This window comes from Rhinatrema bivittatum, chromosome 3 (assembly GCF_901001135.1).
Source record: "Rhinatrema bivittatum chromosome 3, aRhiBiv1.1, whole genome shotgun sequence".
NCBI lineage: Eukaryota > Metazoa > Chordata > Amphibia > Gymnophiona > Rhinatrematidae > Rhinatrema > Rhinatrema bivittatum.
In genome coordinates this window covers 157,035,936-157,053,202 of record NC_042617.1, presented here as the reverse complement: position 1 = coordinate 157,053,202, position 17,267 = coordinate 157,035,936, and the positions used below count along the sequence as shown (strand labels likewise).

General features: G+C 45.0%; 1 protein-coding gene across 1 annotated transcript; it reads right to left on the bottom strand.

Annotated features, from left to right (window-relative positions):
• Window positions 1-11,736: 11,736 nt before the first annotated feature.
• On the bottom strand, window positions 11,737-14,771 carry MAP10 (microtubule associated protein 10). Its single transcript, XM_029593865.1, is given in 2 exon segments — window positions 11,737-13,207; window positions 13,210-14,771. Coding segments are annotated over 2 exon segments (2,643 nt in total). The 5' UTR covers window positions 14,573-14,771; the 3' UTR covers window positions 11,737-11,927.
• Between the last annotated feature and the right edge of the window lie 2,496 nt (window positions 14,772-17,267).

Sequence of the window (17,267 nt, the reverse complement as noted above, 5' to 3'; positions counted from 1 at the left end):
CAAGCCCAAGATGAACATCTTGCAAAAACTGCTCAAGTGCAAACACAGCCACAAGCTCATTAGATATAAATATGTCATCATCTGTGTATGATCCAGCTCATTAATTGGATGGCATCCTACTCTGAAGACAGACAGGTTACTGGCTGGGAAATTTTTTTTATATGAGATCTATCATTTACCCTTTATGACAATAACAGTTAATTGAAATCCCATTCCCCGACAAGCAAGTGACATTGTAACAGATGGTGCATAATTGTTATGCCAATACAAAATATGGAATTGTTTCTGACATTTCCACATCACCAATCCGACTACTAGGCAGGCATATGTGGCTATTTTTGACTAAACATCTTATTATTTTAACAATTGTAAAAATATAAAGTCTAGCATTTACTTAAAAAAAAATGTAAAGCAAATGAAACAGCTTTAGCAATCAGGAATAAACAGTAAATTCTGCTGCTTTTCAAAACTCAGGAAATAAAGATGGTCTACAAAGGAAGTACAGATTCATTACTACTGTAAGCCTGCCTGCATATTTCTAAGTGCAGATGTGTTTTTCATATGAAAATTTCCATGTTTTTCTTTTTCTTTTTTTGTTTGGAAAGAAGGGGGGGACGACTTTGATTTCAATGGGATAAACGTAATATGGGCATATTCAATAGCTATAATATCTGCAATTACTTGTATTCATTTTTTTTCATGACTACAATTAAGATGTATCTTATCGTGTATGGTCCGCAGCAACACTGCCTGTTATATTCTAAGTGAAGCGCACCCCCTTTTCTAATTATTGGGATGTCGCTGAGAAGTCTGAGGCATTGAATACCTTTTCCAGTAAATGCCTTTACAAAAATGTCCAGTGATGATAATAGAACAAACATTTTGCATTATCTACTAGAGGCAGAGTTTAGGAACTCATTATAGAATAGAGGCATAATATGACAAAGAATATGTAGCCAAGAAAAGAGATCTTCATATGAACATATGGGCCTCATATCATAGCATGTGCTACATGATACAACACTTACTTAGCAATAACCTTCCAGGTTCTCAATCAATAGGTTAATGGTAAAATTTCTATTTCTGAGACCTGCAGTTGCTGGTTTGAATCCTGAGAACATTGGTCTTACTAATTATTTGGGAAATTAAAGTAAAATAAAAAGTCAATAGAGGGAGATTCTTTTGGCCATTCCTAGAGGAGCTGAACTATAAACAGGTAATTTTTCTGGCTTGAATTCAACTACTGAGACCTTATTTTGAAGGGAGACATTATTTCTTAATTGCTTTTGTTCTTTTTATTTTTGAAAAAGGGATATTTGCATTGCTTTTTTGTTTCTTGGGTATTATTACTGCTTAGATTTAGAACTAACTTTATAGACTAATCCATTAATTAGATGGATGGACTACACAAAACAACTTGACATTGATTGGCAGAGTAATGCAAGGAAGTAATTTAGATAAATGTAATAATTTGTGGAATCAGAACACTAAGGGGTAGATTTTAAAACATGCTCACGTGCATGTGGACGCAAGAGTTTTATAACGTGTGCGTCACCGTGTGCATGTTATAAAATATGATACCTGCTCGCACATGCGCACCTGATTTTAATATTGGCACACACATGTGCGGGTAGCTCGCGACCTGCACTCGCAGGGGGGAATTTTTTAAAGTACGTACAGTGACGCGATCAGGCCTTTGCCCAGTTCCCTCCCAGTCCGCTCCAATTAAGGAGCAGACTGGGAGGAACTTCCCTATCCCTCTTCCTTCGCTGCCTCCCATTTCCCCTCTCCTCCCCGACCCCTAAAACCACATTTCCTACCCTTTTTTTTTTATTTTGGAACTTACCTCATTTGAATAGATGAATAAGTTTCACGTACCGGCCAGCTACTGGCCCCTGCCCCACCCCCCTCTTTCCCAAAGGCCGGCACTTCCGCACATATCAGGAGATACACGCATGGCTGGGTGTGAAAATATGCTCGGTGCGCACACGGCCCAGCCTTACATGTATGCCCTGGTTTTTGCACACTGGGCTTTTAAAATTTGGGCTTTAATTAGAAATAACTTAGTATATACTTCAGGTAATGTATTTTTAATTGGTCTGATCTTTAGTGGATAAGGCAACAAGATTCTTTATAGAATATGTGGCGGCATTCCCCGATGCTTCACCTCCCAGCTCCAGCCAGGCCTCATGGCGGGGCTCGGCGTCCTCTATGGCATTGGCCCCGCCCCTAGGCGCGCACGCACAGATCGACTGCCCTCTTAAAGGGCCAAGGGTGGGTCCCAGCTCCGTGGCCCACCCAGATTGATCCCTATTCAAAAGGAAGTGCCTCGCATCATTCCTTGCCATGGCAATCGGGTCGATCACCTAGTGATAGCAAATTTGCCTTCCTGCGTTCCAGTCTCTCTGTTCCAGCGTCTCCTGCTCCTTCGTCTCTCCATCCCTGGTAGTACCCTTCAGACTGATCTCACGGTACTGACCTCTGCCTGTTCTTGACTACTTCTTGATTGCTGCCTGACCTTACCTCTGCCTGAACACTGACTCCTCTCGTCGTCCACCTGGAACTCGACCTCCTGCTTGACCTGACTACACCCAGGCAGACCTCTGTTACAGACCCTACCTGGCTGACCATTCTGCACCAAGGCTTTGGCATTGATTCTCGCTATACTCTCGGACACTCTATTCTGGCCTCCTGCAACCCGTGGACTTCCTTATCTGAACACCGACCGTGCACCCTTGTTTGTGTTGGGCACTCCCTTGAACTTTCTCTCTAGGAGACCCAGCGAAGCCCACCTAAGACCAGGCAGCCCGGGTAACCAAGGGCTCAACCTGAGGGAACCCCGGGTTGCTATTGGCAAAGCTCCAGCTAGCCTCTGTCTCCTGTGCTCCGCCTCCTGGTGGCAGGCGCTCTCCGGGTCCGACCGGAGGGCTGTACCAATCCTGCACCAGGCCAAGGGTCCACCTCCCGGCGTAACAAAACTAGGGACCCACAATGAAGTTACTGGGAAATATATTTAAAAATAAGAAAAAACATGTTTTTTTACTCAAAGCATAATCAAGCTATGGAATTTGTTGCCAGAGGATGTGATGATATTAGTGTAGCTACGTTTAAAAAAGGTTTGGATAAGTGTTATTGTTTGTAAGGTTTTGGGTGGACCCTTGGACACTGTGGCTGCTGACCACGCCCACAGGGGGAAGTCCCGTGAGGGGCCACAGGTCAGGCTCAGCTTTAGGACACACAACACAGAATTATCTTTTATTAAACAGATTTGAGGAGCCACCAGAGGTGGCAGAAGTGAGTAGAGATGAAGCCCGGATGGGCTTGTAGTCCTTCAGGACACTGGAACAGCGATTTCTCAATAGCTGTGCTGTAGTGGAGAGAAACTGAGATAGTGAGTACAGTGGAGCATACACAGGGTTCTGGTATAAAGCCTCGTTGGTTGATTACTCACACAGCAGTTTCTCCCGGAAGGTAACACAGAAGCTGGAATAGAGGCAGGCCCTCAAGGAGCGAGTACCTGGTTCCAGGGAACAGCTCTGAGAGAAAGAGATGGTAACTCACTGATGGTGTAGGCAGCGGTATCTTCCAAGCAGAAGTGAAGCTCAAACAGCGAGTCCGGGAACATGGGCCCTCGAGGAGCGAGTACCGGTTCCAGACAGCGACCAGAAAGAAAAGAGAGGCCCCCGAGGAGCGGGTACCCTGATAGAGTAAGTCCAATTAAGAAGTGGCAGAGTAACTAGGTACGGAGAGTGAATCCCATCTGTAAGGAGTTCCTTCACCTTGCTAACTCGATTAGCTAGCAAACAGAGTAGGCTTTTGTATCCGGGATGGGTGACATCATCACAGGGGACACCCCTGAGGTTTGCACCAAAGAAAGCATAAGAAGCAGGGCTGCGCGGCACGCACGCCCTATGGTAGCTGAACAACATGGCGGGATGCAGCGCCCAAGCCAGACTGGGGACGGCAGGCAGACGCTGCGGCAGGCAGACATCCATCAACCGCAGGAGGAGTCGCAAAAGAGGTAAGGAGGGTGGAGTGGAAATGTCGGGCAGCGACAGTCATAACAATTATTTCCTGGAGGAAAAGTCCATAAACCATTATTAAGGTAGAGTTGCACAAATTCACTGCTTATTCTTGGGATAACGAGCTTGGAATCTATCTACCCCTTGGAATCCTGCCAGATACTTGGGATCTGGATTGCCCATTGTTGGAAACAGGATACTAGGCTCGATGGAGTCTGGTCTGACCTAGTATGGCACGTCTTATATTCTAAGACTCTTCATACTTCCAAGCATCAAGTAAGCAAGCAAACAGGACCACAAATAGGGAATCAAGAATGTAAATTAGATTCCAAGGCTAGCTAATTTTACATGCAGGACTACTGAGAAAAATGCAGGGACTTTAGCAGGTCTTTCTACAGTGTCCTTATTTGGGGATGGCAAAAGGTTTTTATGGTGTGAAATGGTTAAAATGGTCTGATCCTTTTTAAGAAAGAGTATCATGGTAAAATATATTGTAGACTTTAACTTTTGCAAACTATGGGGCCTGAGATGTAGCAGGAGCAATAAGCTACAGAAATGTATCTATCACTTCTGACATGTGATTAAAGGAAGACTGTGAATCTAATCTCTCACAAGACATTTTCAAGGCTACTGTACCTTTCCCAGAGTTTTAGGAATGTGCATGTCTTCACCCTTTTAAGTTTAATTAATTGCTTATCGAAGGAAGAAAAGGACGGATTCTAAAAAGCATTTACTCGAGTAAAACTAGGCTTTTGAAAATGCACTTTATTTGAGTAAGTGGGCTTTTGAAAATTGCTACATTATGATATCAAGGTGTTTGGTGGATTCTCAGGGACTACAGTGATGTTATTCTCCCATGGGGAGGAGCCCTGTAGGGAACTGTAGCACCGGGCTAGACTCAGATGCACAAACACAAAGAATAGATCTTTTATTATACAGCTAATGAGGTCCATCAGAGGTGACAGTAGAGAGTAGGTTAAATTGCAGCAGTCTGTGATTATTGGCGTAGGAGACCCGTCCCACAATGGTGGTGAGAGGCCCTGATGCAGATGTCCAGTAAGGCACTGTAGGAGAGACAGACTGGCAGATGTTATAATACACTCCCTTGTAGCTGAGAAGATAGAGTTCCCAATGAGCAATAGAGAGAGGATAGGTATTAACAGTCTGTGATCCTCGGCAGAGGAGACCCGTTCCACAATGGTGGTGTAGGGCCCGATGCAGATGGGCAGTGAGGAGCTATATATGGACAGACTGGGAGAAGTAGTACTCACTCTCTGTAGCTGATAGGAAGTGTTCCAGCAGGTTGAAGAATTGGTAGCAGGCACCAGGATAGACACACAGGCCCTCAAGGAGCGAGTATCTGTATATAGGATAGGCACCTGGAAATAAGCAAAGGGCCCCCGAGGAGCGGGTACCCAGGTTAGTAGAACCCCGGAGGGTGAAGATAGCTTCCAGCAGAGCAGCTTCAGACCGGAGCTAATCCAATCTGTTGCTAACTCGGCGAGAGTCAGCAAATGGCCAACCTTTTGAATGCGGAAGCAGTGACGTCACTCGAGGGGGATAATCCCGAGGTTCACGCCAACACTGCTACAAGACGTGAGGCGTGCACGCACCCTAGGAAGCCTCAGGTCAACATGGCAGGACGCCACGCCAGAGCCGCTCCGGGGAAGCCGGAGAGTGTGGCAAGGAGATGCTACGGACACCATTCTCCCGAGGCTGGTGAACAAGGCTGAAATAGAGGTGAGGCATGTTGGGCGAAGCTGTCTGAGACCGACGGACGCAACACTACAGTATGTATTATTGAATTGTCCATAGGATTTACTTGCATAAGTGCACTTTACCGGAGTAAATGGCTTTCGAAAATTGTTACGATAGTATGTTACATTTACGCATGTGACTCCTTTGAAAATTACCTCCAAAGGGGCCAACTTTAAAAGCCTGGCAAGTGCAAATCCCAGGAGAATCGTACATGGCTGGGTTGCATGCTCGCTGAGCGCATTTTCCAAGCAGCCCGGCCACACGCTTATCTCCCAGTTTGTGCGGAAGTGCCAGGCTTTTAAAAAGGGGAGGGCCAGGGTGGGGGCTGGCTGGGACAGCGCCAGAAATCATAAGAACATAAGAAAATGCCATACTGGGTCAGATCAAGGGTCCATCAAGCCCAGCATCCTGTTTCCAACAGTGGCCAATCCAGGCCATAAGAACCTGGCAAGTACCCAAAAACTAAGTCTATTCCATGTTACCGTTGCTAATGGCAGTGGCTATTCTCTAAGTGAACTTAATAGCAGGTAATGTACTTCTCCTCCAAGAACTTATCCAATCCTTTTTTAAACACAGCTATACTAACTGCACTAACCACATCCTCTGGCAACAAATTCCAGAGTTTAATTGTGCGTTGAGTAAAAAAGAACTTTCTCCGATTAGTTTTAAATGTGCCCCATGGTAACTTCATGGAGTGCCCCCTAGACTTTCTACTATCCGAAAGAGTAAATAACCGATTCACATCTACCCGTTCTAGACCTCTCATGATTTTAGACATCTCTATCATATCCCCCCTCAGCCGTCTCTTCTCCAAGCTGAAAAGTCCTAACCTCTTCAGCCTTTCCTCATAGGGGAGCTGTTCCATTCCCCTTATCATTTTGGTAGCCCTTCTCTGTACCTTCTCCATCGCAATTATATCTTTTTTTAGATGTGGCTACCAGAATTGTACACAGTATTCAAGGTGCAGTCTCACCATGGAGTGATACAGAGGCATTATGACATTTTCCATTTTATTCACCATTCCCTTTCTAATAATTCCCAACATTCTGTTTGCTTTTTTGACTGCTGCAGCACACTGAACCGACAATTTCAATGTGTTATCCACTATGACGCCTAGATCTCTTTCTTGGGTTGTAGCACCTAATATGGAACCCAACATTGTGTAATTATAGCATGGGTTATTTTTCCCTATATGCATCACCTTGCACTTATCCACATTAAATTTCATCTGCCATTTGGATGCCCAATTTTCCAGTCTCACAAGGTCTTCCTGCAATTTATCACAATCTGCTTGTGATTTAACTACTCTGAACAATTTTGTGTCATCTGCAAATTTGATTATCTCACTCGTCGTATTTCTTTCCAGATCATTTATAAATATATTGAAAAGTAAGGGTCCCAATACAGATCCCCGAGGCACTCCACTGTCCACTCCCTTCCACTGAGAAAATTGTCCATTTAATCCTACTGTCTTTTAGCCAGTTTGCAATCCACGAAAGGACATCGCCACCTATCCCATGGCTTTTTACTTTTCCTAGAAGCCTCTCATGATGAACTTTGTCAACGCCTTCTGAAAATCCAAGTATACTACATCTACATGTTCACCTTTATTCATTTTAAAACATAGAATAGTAATAAAAATATACAATAAAATTATCCAATATAAAATAATAAAAATATTAAAAACTAAAAACATTTTTTATCATTATAACAAAAAAAGATAATAGTAAAGTATGAGGTTTATGTGGATCTTAGCTAGTGTCTTGGATCTCAGTTGGTATCTTGAGTATCAGTCTCAAAGGCCTATTTGAAAAACCACGCTTTTAGGTCTTTTTTAAATCTCTTCAGATTATGCTGAAGTCTTAAATCTTGTGGCAGGCTGTTCCAAAGTTTTGGCCCTGCAATTGAGATAGCGCAATCTCTAACTTCACTCAAATGGGCGGATCTTACAGTGGGTATTGAGAGAAGGCCTTTGTTGGCCGACCTTAGATCACGCTGAGGTATATGGAGTCTAATAGTAGAGTTTAGCCAGTCTGTCATTTCGCTGTACAAAATCCTGTGAATAATGCATAACATTTTATGCTTTATTCTGTATTCAACCGGCAACCAATGGAGGTCTTTCAGAACTGGAAATACACCTGCCACGCCTATGTGTGCTCCTAATTTTAAACAGTTATTTGACCAAATGTATTTCGCCTATCTGCCTTAGGACTTTGTTGGCTTTAATATGCACAGGTAAGCAGATTTTAAAACATGCTCGCATGAAGGACATTCCCAGTTTCACCAATTAGTCCACCAATTTGCCCAGTCCATCTTGAGGTCATTCAGACTCCTTTGATTCTTCAGCCTGCACTCCCCTCCCCCCCTTGCTCTAGACTCCTCACCCAGTCATTTTAGGCCTAAACAGAGATTTATGCAGACTTACACCTCATTAAGAGAGAAATAAAAATGCATAGTTAACAGCCCGCCGTGTACTGCGGCCGCAGGATTTAAAATACAGATTTATGCACGTAAATTTTGGCCCCGCCCCAACTCAAAATAAGAATCGCTTGCATTTGGCCTATATACTCACATATGGACCTTTTACCACAATTCTTTTAAAGTTCATCCCAAAGCCTGCAGAACAGTGGTTGCCAATTATTTTCAATAGCAGATCACTGTTGCATAGAGATGTGAATCGGAACCGGTATCGGTTCGGATTCCGATTCACATCATGAAATTTTTATCTTGCAGTCCGATCGGGTTTTTTTTGGTTTTTTTTTATCGGCTGCGCCCGAGCCGATAACCAAAAAATACAGCAGACTCTTTAAAATGAGTTTGTTAGTATCCCCCCACCCTCCGGACCCCCCCCAAAAAATGTTTAAATACCTAGTGGTCCAGCGGGGGTCCCAGGAGTTTTCTCCCACGCTCGGGCCGTTGGCTGCCAGTAAACAAAATGGCGCCGATGGCCCTTTGCCCTTAGTATGTGACAGGGTATCCGTGCCATTGGCCGGTCCCTGTCACATTGTAGGAGCAATGGACGGCCGGCGCCATCTTTAAAAATGGCACGGGCCATCCAGTACACCTACCATGTGACAGGGGCCGACCAATGGCACCGATAGCCCCTGTCACATGGTAAGAGCAAAGGGCCATTGGCGCCATTTTGATTAGTGGCAGCTGACAGCCCAAGCGTGGGAGAATGCTCCCGGGACCCTCGCTGGACCACCAGTTATTTAAAAAGTTTTGGGGGGGGGGGGGGTCCGGAGGCTGGGGGGATACTAACAAACTCATTTTAAAGGGTCAGGTTGTGTCCTTTCTTCCCGACCCCCCCCCCATAATAAGAAAACCCACTAAATTAATCGTGGGGTTTCCTATCGCTATCGGGGACCCCCCGATATCTGACGATATAGAAAATATCGGATGATATTTTCAATCATCAGATAAACGATTCACATCCCTACTGTTGCATAACACATGGTGGAGGGCATATCTATCATCCCTGTTCCATGCCCCTCCTTGCTGCTTACCTCGTCTTTCAGACATTTGCTTACCCCCTTTCATCCACCGCCTTCTCCAGTCCATTGTCTACTCCTCCTCCACCTCACTTCCACTTGTCCGTCACCCCTTATTCTGGTTCATTCTTCTCCTCCTCCCCCCTAGCCCAACCCATAACACAGATTCACTCAACTTCTATTCCATAAGCTATGGCTCCATTTTGGAAATGTCCTAACACTCCAGATCCCCATGATGTCTTCTGCTCCTTCCACTCTTTTCCCCTTCTCCTCCACCTTTCCTAAATATCTCCTCTGCTGGTATTCATCCACTCTTCCCTTTCCTCCTCTCTATTGCACTCCTTCCCCTCCTCTCTGCTGACTTCCACTTTCCCCTATTCTCCCTCCTGCCTTTACTCTTCTCTGCTATGCACCTTTTTCTCTTTCTCCTTTTCCTCCCTGTTCTCTCTACAGTCTCTCCTCTTTGCAACTCTCTTTCCAAGCAATAATAAGAACATAAGAAAAACCATACTGGGTCAGACCAAAAGTCCATCAAACCCAGTATCCCATCTGCAACAGTGGCCAACCCAGGTCACAAGTACCTGGCAAGATCCCAAAGAAAAGATCCAATTCTTCTTACTCATAACATGGGATAAAGCAATGGCTTTCCTAAGTCTACATCTTTAATGATTTATTGACTTTTCCTCCAGGAACTTGTCCAAACCCTTTATAAACCCAGCTATGCTAACTACTTTCACCATATCCTCTGGCAGCAAATTCTGCAGTTTTATTGTGTCCTTGGTGAAAAAATACTTTGAAAACAAACAGGAGACAGTATTACCTATTAGCTTCTTGGAGGGTCCCTTAATCCTAGTCCTAGTTGAAAGAGTAAACAACTGTTCCCCGTTTACCCATTCTACTTCACTCATGATTTTGTAGACTTCTATCATATCTCCTCTCAGTTGACTCTTCTACAAGCTGAAGAGCCCTAATCTGTTTCATACGGGAGCCATTCTATCTCCTTTATAATTTCGGTCCCCTTTCCTGTACCTTTTTTGCTTCCGCTATATCTTTTTTGTAAAAAAACAGAGGCATATCTTGCGTTTTATTTTCCATTCCCTTCCTAATAATATCTAATATTCTATTTGCTTTTTTGACCACTGCCATATACTGGAGCGAGGATTTCAATGTATTTTCCACAAGGACTCCCAACATCTTTTTCCTGGGTGGCGATTCCTAATACGGAACCCAGCATTATGTACCTATACTCTGAATTGTTCTTCTCTATATACTTCACTTTGCACTTATCCACATTAAATTTCATCTGCCATTTAGACACCCAGTCTCCCAATGTCCGCTTGCAATTCCTCACAACTGACTTGTGATTTAACTACACTGAATAATTGTCATCTGCAAATTTGATCATCTTGCTTCATTGATCCCTTTTCCAGATCATTTATAAATATTGAGTGCTTTATCCATTTTTTTTTTACTATGATTAAAAGGTGTTTACCTTTCATTTTAGCCATGTGCATTTTTAATCACCTTTGCCCAGTATCTTTCTTTTAACCTGGCAGTTTCCTCCTGCTCCTTTGAGCTTCCAGCTCAGACCAGAACTGGGATCTGATGCCAAGAACCTTCATTCACAACCACCCAGGGAATTTTCACTTATTTTATATCCCCTCCCCACTAACTTTAGTCTACTCCCTGCAACATTCTTCTCAAACCTTATAAATATGGGCCCTAAACGTTACCATTATGCAGCGACTCCCTCTTCCCTTAGGGCTGAAAGCGCTGCCTCTGATGCATCCACAGCCCTGACAGACCTAGGGAGTGGAAGTCCTGAGCCTGGAATCAAACTCAGGTCCCTCCCCATGGTACCAGCACTCAGCTAGCCCAAAGTCCACTTGTCCATGCTATGCATTTATTTATTTGATAGTCGCATAGGTTCAGATGAAATTCAGCAAAGTGGTGCCTTTACTCAGATGCTTAATACAGCTAAGCCAGAGCTTTCTTAACTGTCTTGGTGACCCTACAACCAGTCATGTTTTCAGGCTATTCACAATGAATAAGCAAAATATAAACTTTGCCTATGTGGAAGACATGGTAGATGCAAATTTATCTGATGCATATTCCTTATAGATAGCCTAAAAACCAAGCAGGTTGTGGGGGTCCATCATGTCAGGTTTGGGAAGTCCTGGACCAAGTAAAAGGTGCTTTCCAAGTCTTTCAAGATTAATATCTCAGAAATGAAATCAGAATGAAAATGTGATCTTGATGATTTTAACTGCCAAATTAGTTTTCTAAAAAATCTTTTTCTAGTACTAAAGGAGCACATTGTACACATTTCAGCCAAGAGTCTGATCTTCGGTCACAGCCTGCACAAAAAAATCTTGGGAATTAACAGGCAGCACACAAATAATTCTGCTTTACTTTTCTATCAGTGCTAAGTCTAGGAACAAGAAAAAATATGTAGTGGTTCCAAATACTGGAATTTTCTACATCTATTTTATTGCCACAGGTTATTGCCTTCTCAAGAAGGCCTACAGTTGCAAAACACACATGCATTCTGCAACAAGAAAAACAATCAAATTTAGTCAACAATCAATAACAAAACTACCTCAATACTTTGAGAAATACATAGCTGATGACGAATGCTAAGAAGATATTTAGTTAACTACAATGTATATCCAGGAAGCTGGTTTATTACAAGTTCAGTTATATGTTTATACTGGTTAGAAATATCCAGTGTACTAAGTCCACTTTGTGCCTTTCCTTCTCCAGCATGATCCGATTCAGTACTCCCAAGAGCACTTAGTTCAAAGTCAGAAATATTGGAGGGCAAATAGGAGCTGATCTGAGATGTCCTTATTGATAAGCTTTCATCAGACTCCAGCTCATCATTTTCACACTTGAGACCAGGCATTGTGCTAACCTGAATATTGTTTCCCTCGTCAGCTGGTATATTACTAGGGTTGGTTTTGTCTCTTTGTTGTCCTTGCTGCTCAACAAATGATCTTTCCGGTGAGAAATTCTCATTGGTTACAGTCACAGCTGCAGCCAAACCTTGGTGCTTATTTTTTAACTTGTGGGTTCTATTAAAAGACTGAATTGGAGATGCAGTTGAAGGTACTGGGAGAGGGGCAGAAATGCTGGCAGTTCTCACACTTTTTTCCGAATGTATTTGCATGCTGGATTCTGAATCGCTACCGGATGGATTTTCTTTTGAGTTGACTTCAGACTTTGGGAAGCTGTCAAGGGGTTCTGAGTATCTGCCAGTATAATCGGGACTAGTGCCATCATCTGAGTCTCTTGTACATTCTTGGCTCGCAACAAAATCATCCGAATACATGACTTCAGGGCTGCTTGGCAAACTAGCATTTGAATTCTCTTTACAACCAACTGAACTGACGTTCCTGTTGACGGTATGATGAAAGGTATTTATGTTCTCCTTGGCACCAACACTCTTCACATCATAGTCCTGTGCTACAGACTGTGGCAGCAACACCCTACTTTCTATCTTATCTTCTCTGCAATATTCAGGGTCAATTTGGGATTTTTCCAGTGAGCCCAAGTTCGTATTATCTTCCAGTGGATTATTACTCACAGCATTTTCAATATGATCCTGCACAGCATGTTCAGCAGCAAGTTCTTGAGGGAGAGATTTTATTTCGTTTTTACTTTCATGGTACTCATTTTCCACACCACTTTGTATTAGAGTTTTGATATTCTCATCAAAGGAACTCTTTTGATATGAAATTCCACCACTGCCAGGCCTACATGATTGCATGTGTTCCAGAGAACGTTTAGAGCGCTTCTCTTTTGATAAGATGCCTCTATTCCTATTTTTCTTCACATTCAGCATTTCCACTTGTTTCTTCCTGTACTGCTCTCTACGTTCATGTAGAATTAACATATCTGGATTTGTCTGCTGTAACCTCAGTCTTAGAGTATTGTTAGTCCATAGAATAGTTTTTTGGTTGAATGCCCATAGTCTTTGGTCTTACTGTTTTTGTCAGGGTCTGTAACTTTCTTAGTTTCTTTTTGTGAAGGTGATGTTTCCAGTTTCAAAACATCTGGGGTTTTGAGTTTAGGACTGGATGATCTTTTATCTTTCTCTGGGAACTCTAATTTGTCAGTTTCTGTCGGTATTTTAGACTGGTTTCTGGGAGGAGCTCTGGAGGCTTCCTTATCCACATTTCTGTATAACCATGCCAGCTGGGGGTGGACACAAGTGTGATCTGCCACTGGCTGACTGTTTAAGAGTGAGAGCTCCACCAATAACGCATTGAGCAATGGCAACTGTCTTACAGTATTTTTCCAATCAAGGCGATCGGAGTGAGTCTGCCGAGACCGTGATTTAACTCGTTTGTCAGACCTAGCAGGAGTTGGATTCACTGAGTCTACTTGGCATTCTTCTTCTGAAACGAGCTCTTCCACCAGTATAGGCTGTGCTTCGTCAACAACAGCTTTCTGTCGCACAGGCAGCTCCTTCTTGGGCTCTGGGGCGGCAGAGTAGTAGAAAAGAGGAGGCGGACAAATCACGTTAGCTTCGATCTCTAGATCCGCTTTGTGGCCTGTCACTGAAAGGCTTTTGCTGGGATTCCCCGGGAGCTGCTGCCGCGTTTGGGTGGAGACGGAGGCTTTGCATAGCGGCGCAGCCGCTTCACCCTCTGAGATCACTAGCAGCTGCGGCTCCTGTCCTTCTTCATGGAGTGGCTGCAGGACCACGCTGTCCGCGGCGGGATGCACACTCCCGGGCCCCGCTACTCCAGTCCCCACCTCCCCGGCAGGGGCTCGCCCCTCGCCGCACGCCAGCTGCAGGCCCCGGCTCGGCGGCAAGTGTGGTAGCAGACTGCCTCCCAGACTTAGCAGCCTGTAAGCGAGGGCAAGCCGCCCCACCTCGCGCCCCATGAGGTCGCACAGAACATGCGCCCCCCTGTGCTCGGCAACACCGGCCAGACACAAGGGGGCGCTGCCTAGCAGGCGCGGAAGTGGACCCCCCAACTGCAGCAGCATGGCGTACAGCGGTGCGCGGCTCAGGTGCGCGCGGAGCGTCCGCGCACACATGCGGAAGATGCACGACTTGCCCCGGCCGAAAGGCACGCGCATTAGCTGCTGCTGCGGCGGTGGTGGCGGCGCGCGCGGGGTCTCGAGCGCTGCGTCCAGGGCTTTGGGAGGGTAGACCAGCAGCGTGGGAAAGTCCAAGAGACGGAAGGCCGCGCACAGCTGCGGCGCGCATGTTTCATTCTCCGTCTGCAGCAGGCCACGTTCGATGCAGACGGATTCCACGAGCAGCTCGAGGCAGAAGAGGCTCTCCATACCCCTCCGCCGCTCCGGGGAGCTTTGACCCTAACTGCCCGTCGCCTCGTTTTCCATGAGGCTCGGCCCCCACACAAAGATTTGGCGCCTCTCCCTTCGACTGACAGCTTTCCGGCTGTTGCTGTCACGCGACGTCTCGCTCGGGCCGGTCAGAAGCCTGAACCTAACGGCGGACGTAGGCAGAAGCGGTGCATAGGCACCAAGGCAACCTACAGCTATCGCGAGGCTCCCAGAAACAGGCAAAGGCCTCTGGGAAAAGTAGTTTTTACTGTCGTTGCCCCAGGAAGGGCATGAAGTTTGCCAAACTTTTTTCCTCTAAGCGAAAGCTTTACAAATGGATCTATACCGTGGTCGTTTTTTTATATATCCTTATTTTATTTTATATGACTTTATTTTAGGATGCAACAATACATGACATCGCAGATGTCATGTATTGTTGCAATGAATTAAGCATAGCATAGAATATATTATCATATCATAATCAATTTAACAACAGCATGTAAACGAAGACTATAAAGACACTTGAATCGAGATCAGATAACACAGAGGTATATCACTCAGTATATTGTCTCCACTCTCAGTATCTTTTCCAGATGTTTTCATAGGTCTCTTCTTTGTGGAGGAGAGGGAGAGCTTTTCCATAATGGCTATATCAGCTACTATTGACTTCCAGTGACTTATCAAAGGAGTCCACTTCCAAAAATAAGCGATGGTAATTTGAGCTTTGCAGATTAATTCAAAGTTGCATCAACCCATTTTCCAATAGCCACAAAGATACATTAAATTGAAAAAGTTGACCCAGTATTTAGCCAGTTAGCATCTTGACCTACTGCCAAATGTTGCCAGCTATTAGACAGTCCCCACCACATATGAAAATAAGAGGTGGATTCATATACCCGTGCAAGATAGGGGGCTTGATGTGCTAAATTTGGAAAAGAACAGGGGAAATCAATATGTTCTATGTAGCAATTGAAACAATTCCCGAACTTTATTGCATTTGAGAGTCGAGCTCCATATGTCTTTCCAGTCATCCTCATCTAGAGTCCCATGGTCGTTTCTTTTAAAGATATAAAAAAAAAATTACTGTGTCAGGGCCAGCAGTGGCCTTCACATTATTCGAGCCGCAGTGGGGAAAAGGAAGCAAATTCAGAAAGGTTCCAGGTCAGCAACCTGGCATGAGCTGGCAGAAAATCACTCCTGAGTCTATAGTGTACCTGAACCCAAAGATGTCTTTTTAATAAATAGTGCTCATATTTTCATTTTTTTCTTATTTTTCTCAGTGAGCATTTAATTGTATTGTGTTGAATGCTACATGCACAAGTTAAAATAATTGTAAAGGTTTACAACTAGATTAGTAATTCTGATGTGTGCATAAAGTGTTGTGTCCCGTGGTCGTTGCAGGCCACGACCGCGGTCCCCTATCTCGGCCGCGGCAGCGACCCTCCACGGCAGCCTCTGGGGAAACCCCTGACCGGGTGCGCGGTGCCACGGCGCGGGCCCCCAGCCTGACCATCGTGGGGAGAGCCGTCCCTGCTCTGCCCCCATGCCGTTCTGCAGTCATTTCCTCCGCGGAGGAAATCAAAGATGGGGCTGCCATATTGAGGCGTGAGGCCGCGCTCCCTTCACCAATTTAAAGGGACCTGGTCCCTTTAACAACCTCACCTGTCCTGGATCAGCCTGAGCAGAGGAAGTATTTAAGGGAGCTTCCTCTGCTCATTCTCTGACTTGGCAACGTCCTCCAGCGTTGTCTTGTCTGCTTACCTTGGTGAGTTCTTGAGCTTGGATCCCTGTTCCTGTTTCAGCTTGGTCTTCCCGGTTCCTGACTTTGGATTGGCTTCAGTACTTCTCTGGTGTGTGACTCGGATTGGCAAGCAGTAATTCTTTGGTGTGACCTCGGACTGGCAAGCGTTGATCCCTCGGTGTGTGACCTCGGCCTAGTAAGTGACGACTCTCTGGCACCTGATCTTGAACCCCTCTTGGACTCCGTCTCCAAGGGCCCGCCTAAGTCCCAGCGGTCTGGGTCCCTACGGGCTCCTCCTGGGAGGACCGCATACATCCAGGGTGAAGCTCCAGTTAGCCCTTGCACCGATACCGCGACTCCTCGGGGTCCACCTAAGTCCCAGCGGTCTGGGACCCTACAGGCTCCTCCTGGGGGGGACCGCAAGACTTTCAGGGGTGAAGATTCAGCTCCTCTTCTAGGCTCTTCATCTGTCTGCAGTCTCCGCCTCCAGAGCCGAGGGCAGCTGCGCTCCTCTTCTGTTCTGCCTCGCCACCCAATGAGAGAACCTACGGGACCTCCGCAAGGTTATTCCATCCTCTCATCGGCCCAAGGGTCCACAAGCCTGAGCTTAACATAAAGTTTTATACCCCAAACTTTATGTTTTGTGTGCACAACCATTTTCTTCACAAAACAATAGGCATAAATCATGTTTTATGTGCATAAATGCTAAGTATAGAGCCTTCAGCAGTAGAACCTGGGCGGGATCCCGGACTGACCTGTGGTATTACATGAACGAAAATTAGCAGGTAAGAACCAGCCACGAACGCTGGGTTTATTTATTTATTTAATTTACACATACATACAGCCCTCAAACATACAATCATCTGCGGCTGAATGTAACTTCCGAAATATGAGAATCATTTAAACCTATGTCCAAAAGCAAAATCTCTAGTATTCTGGCCAAGATAAATATGT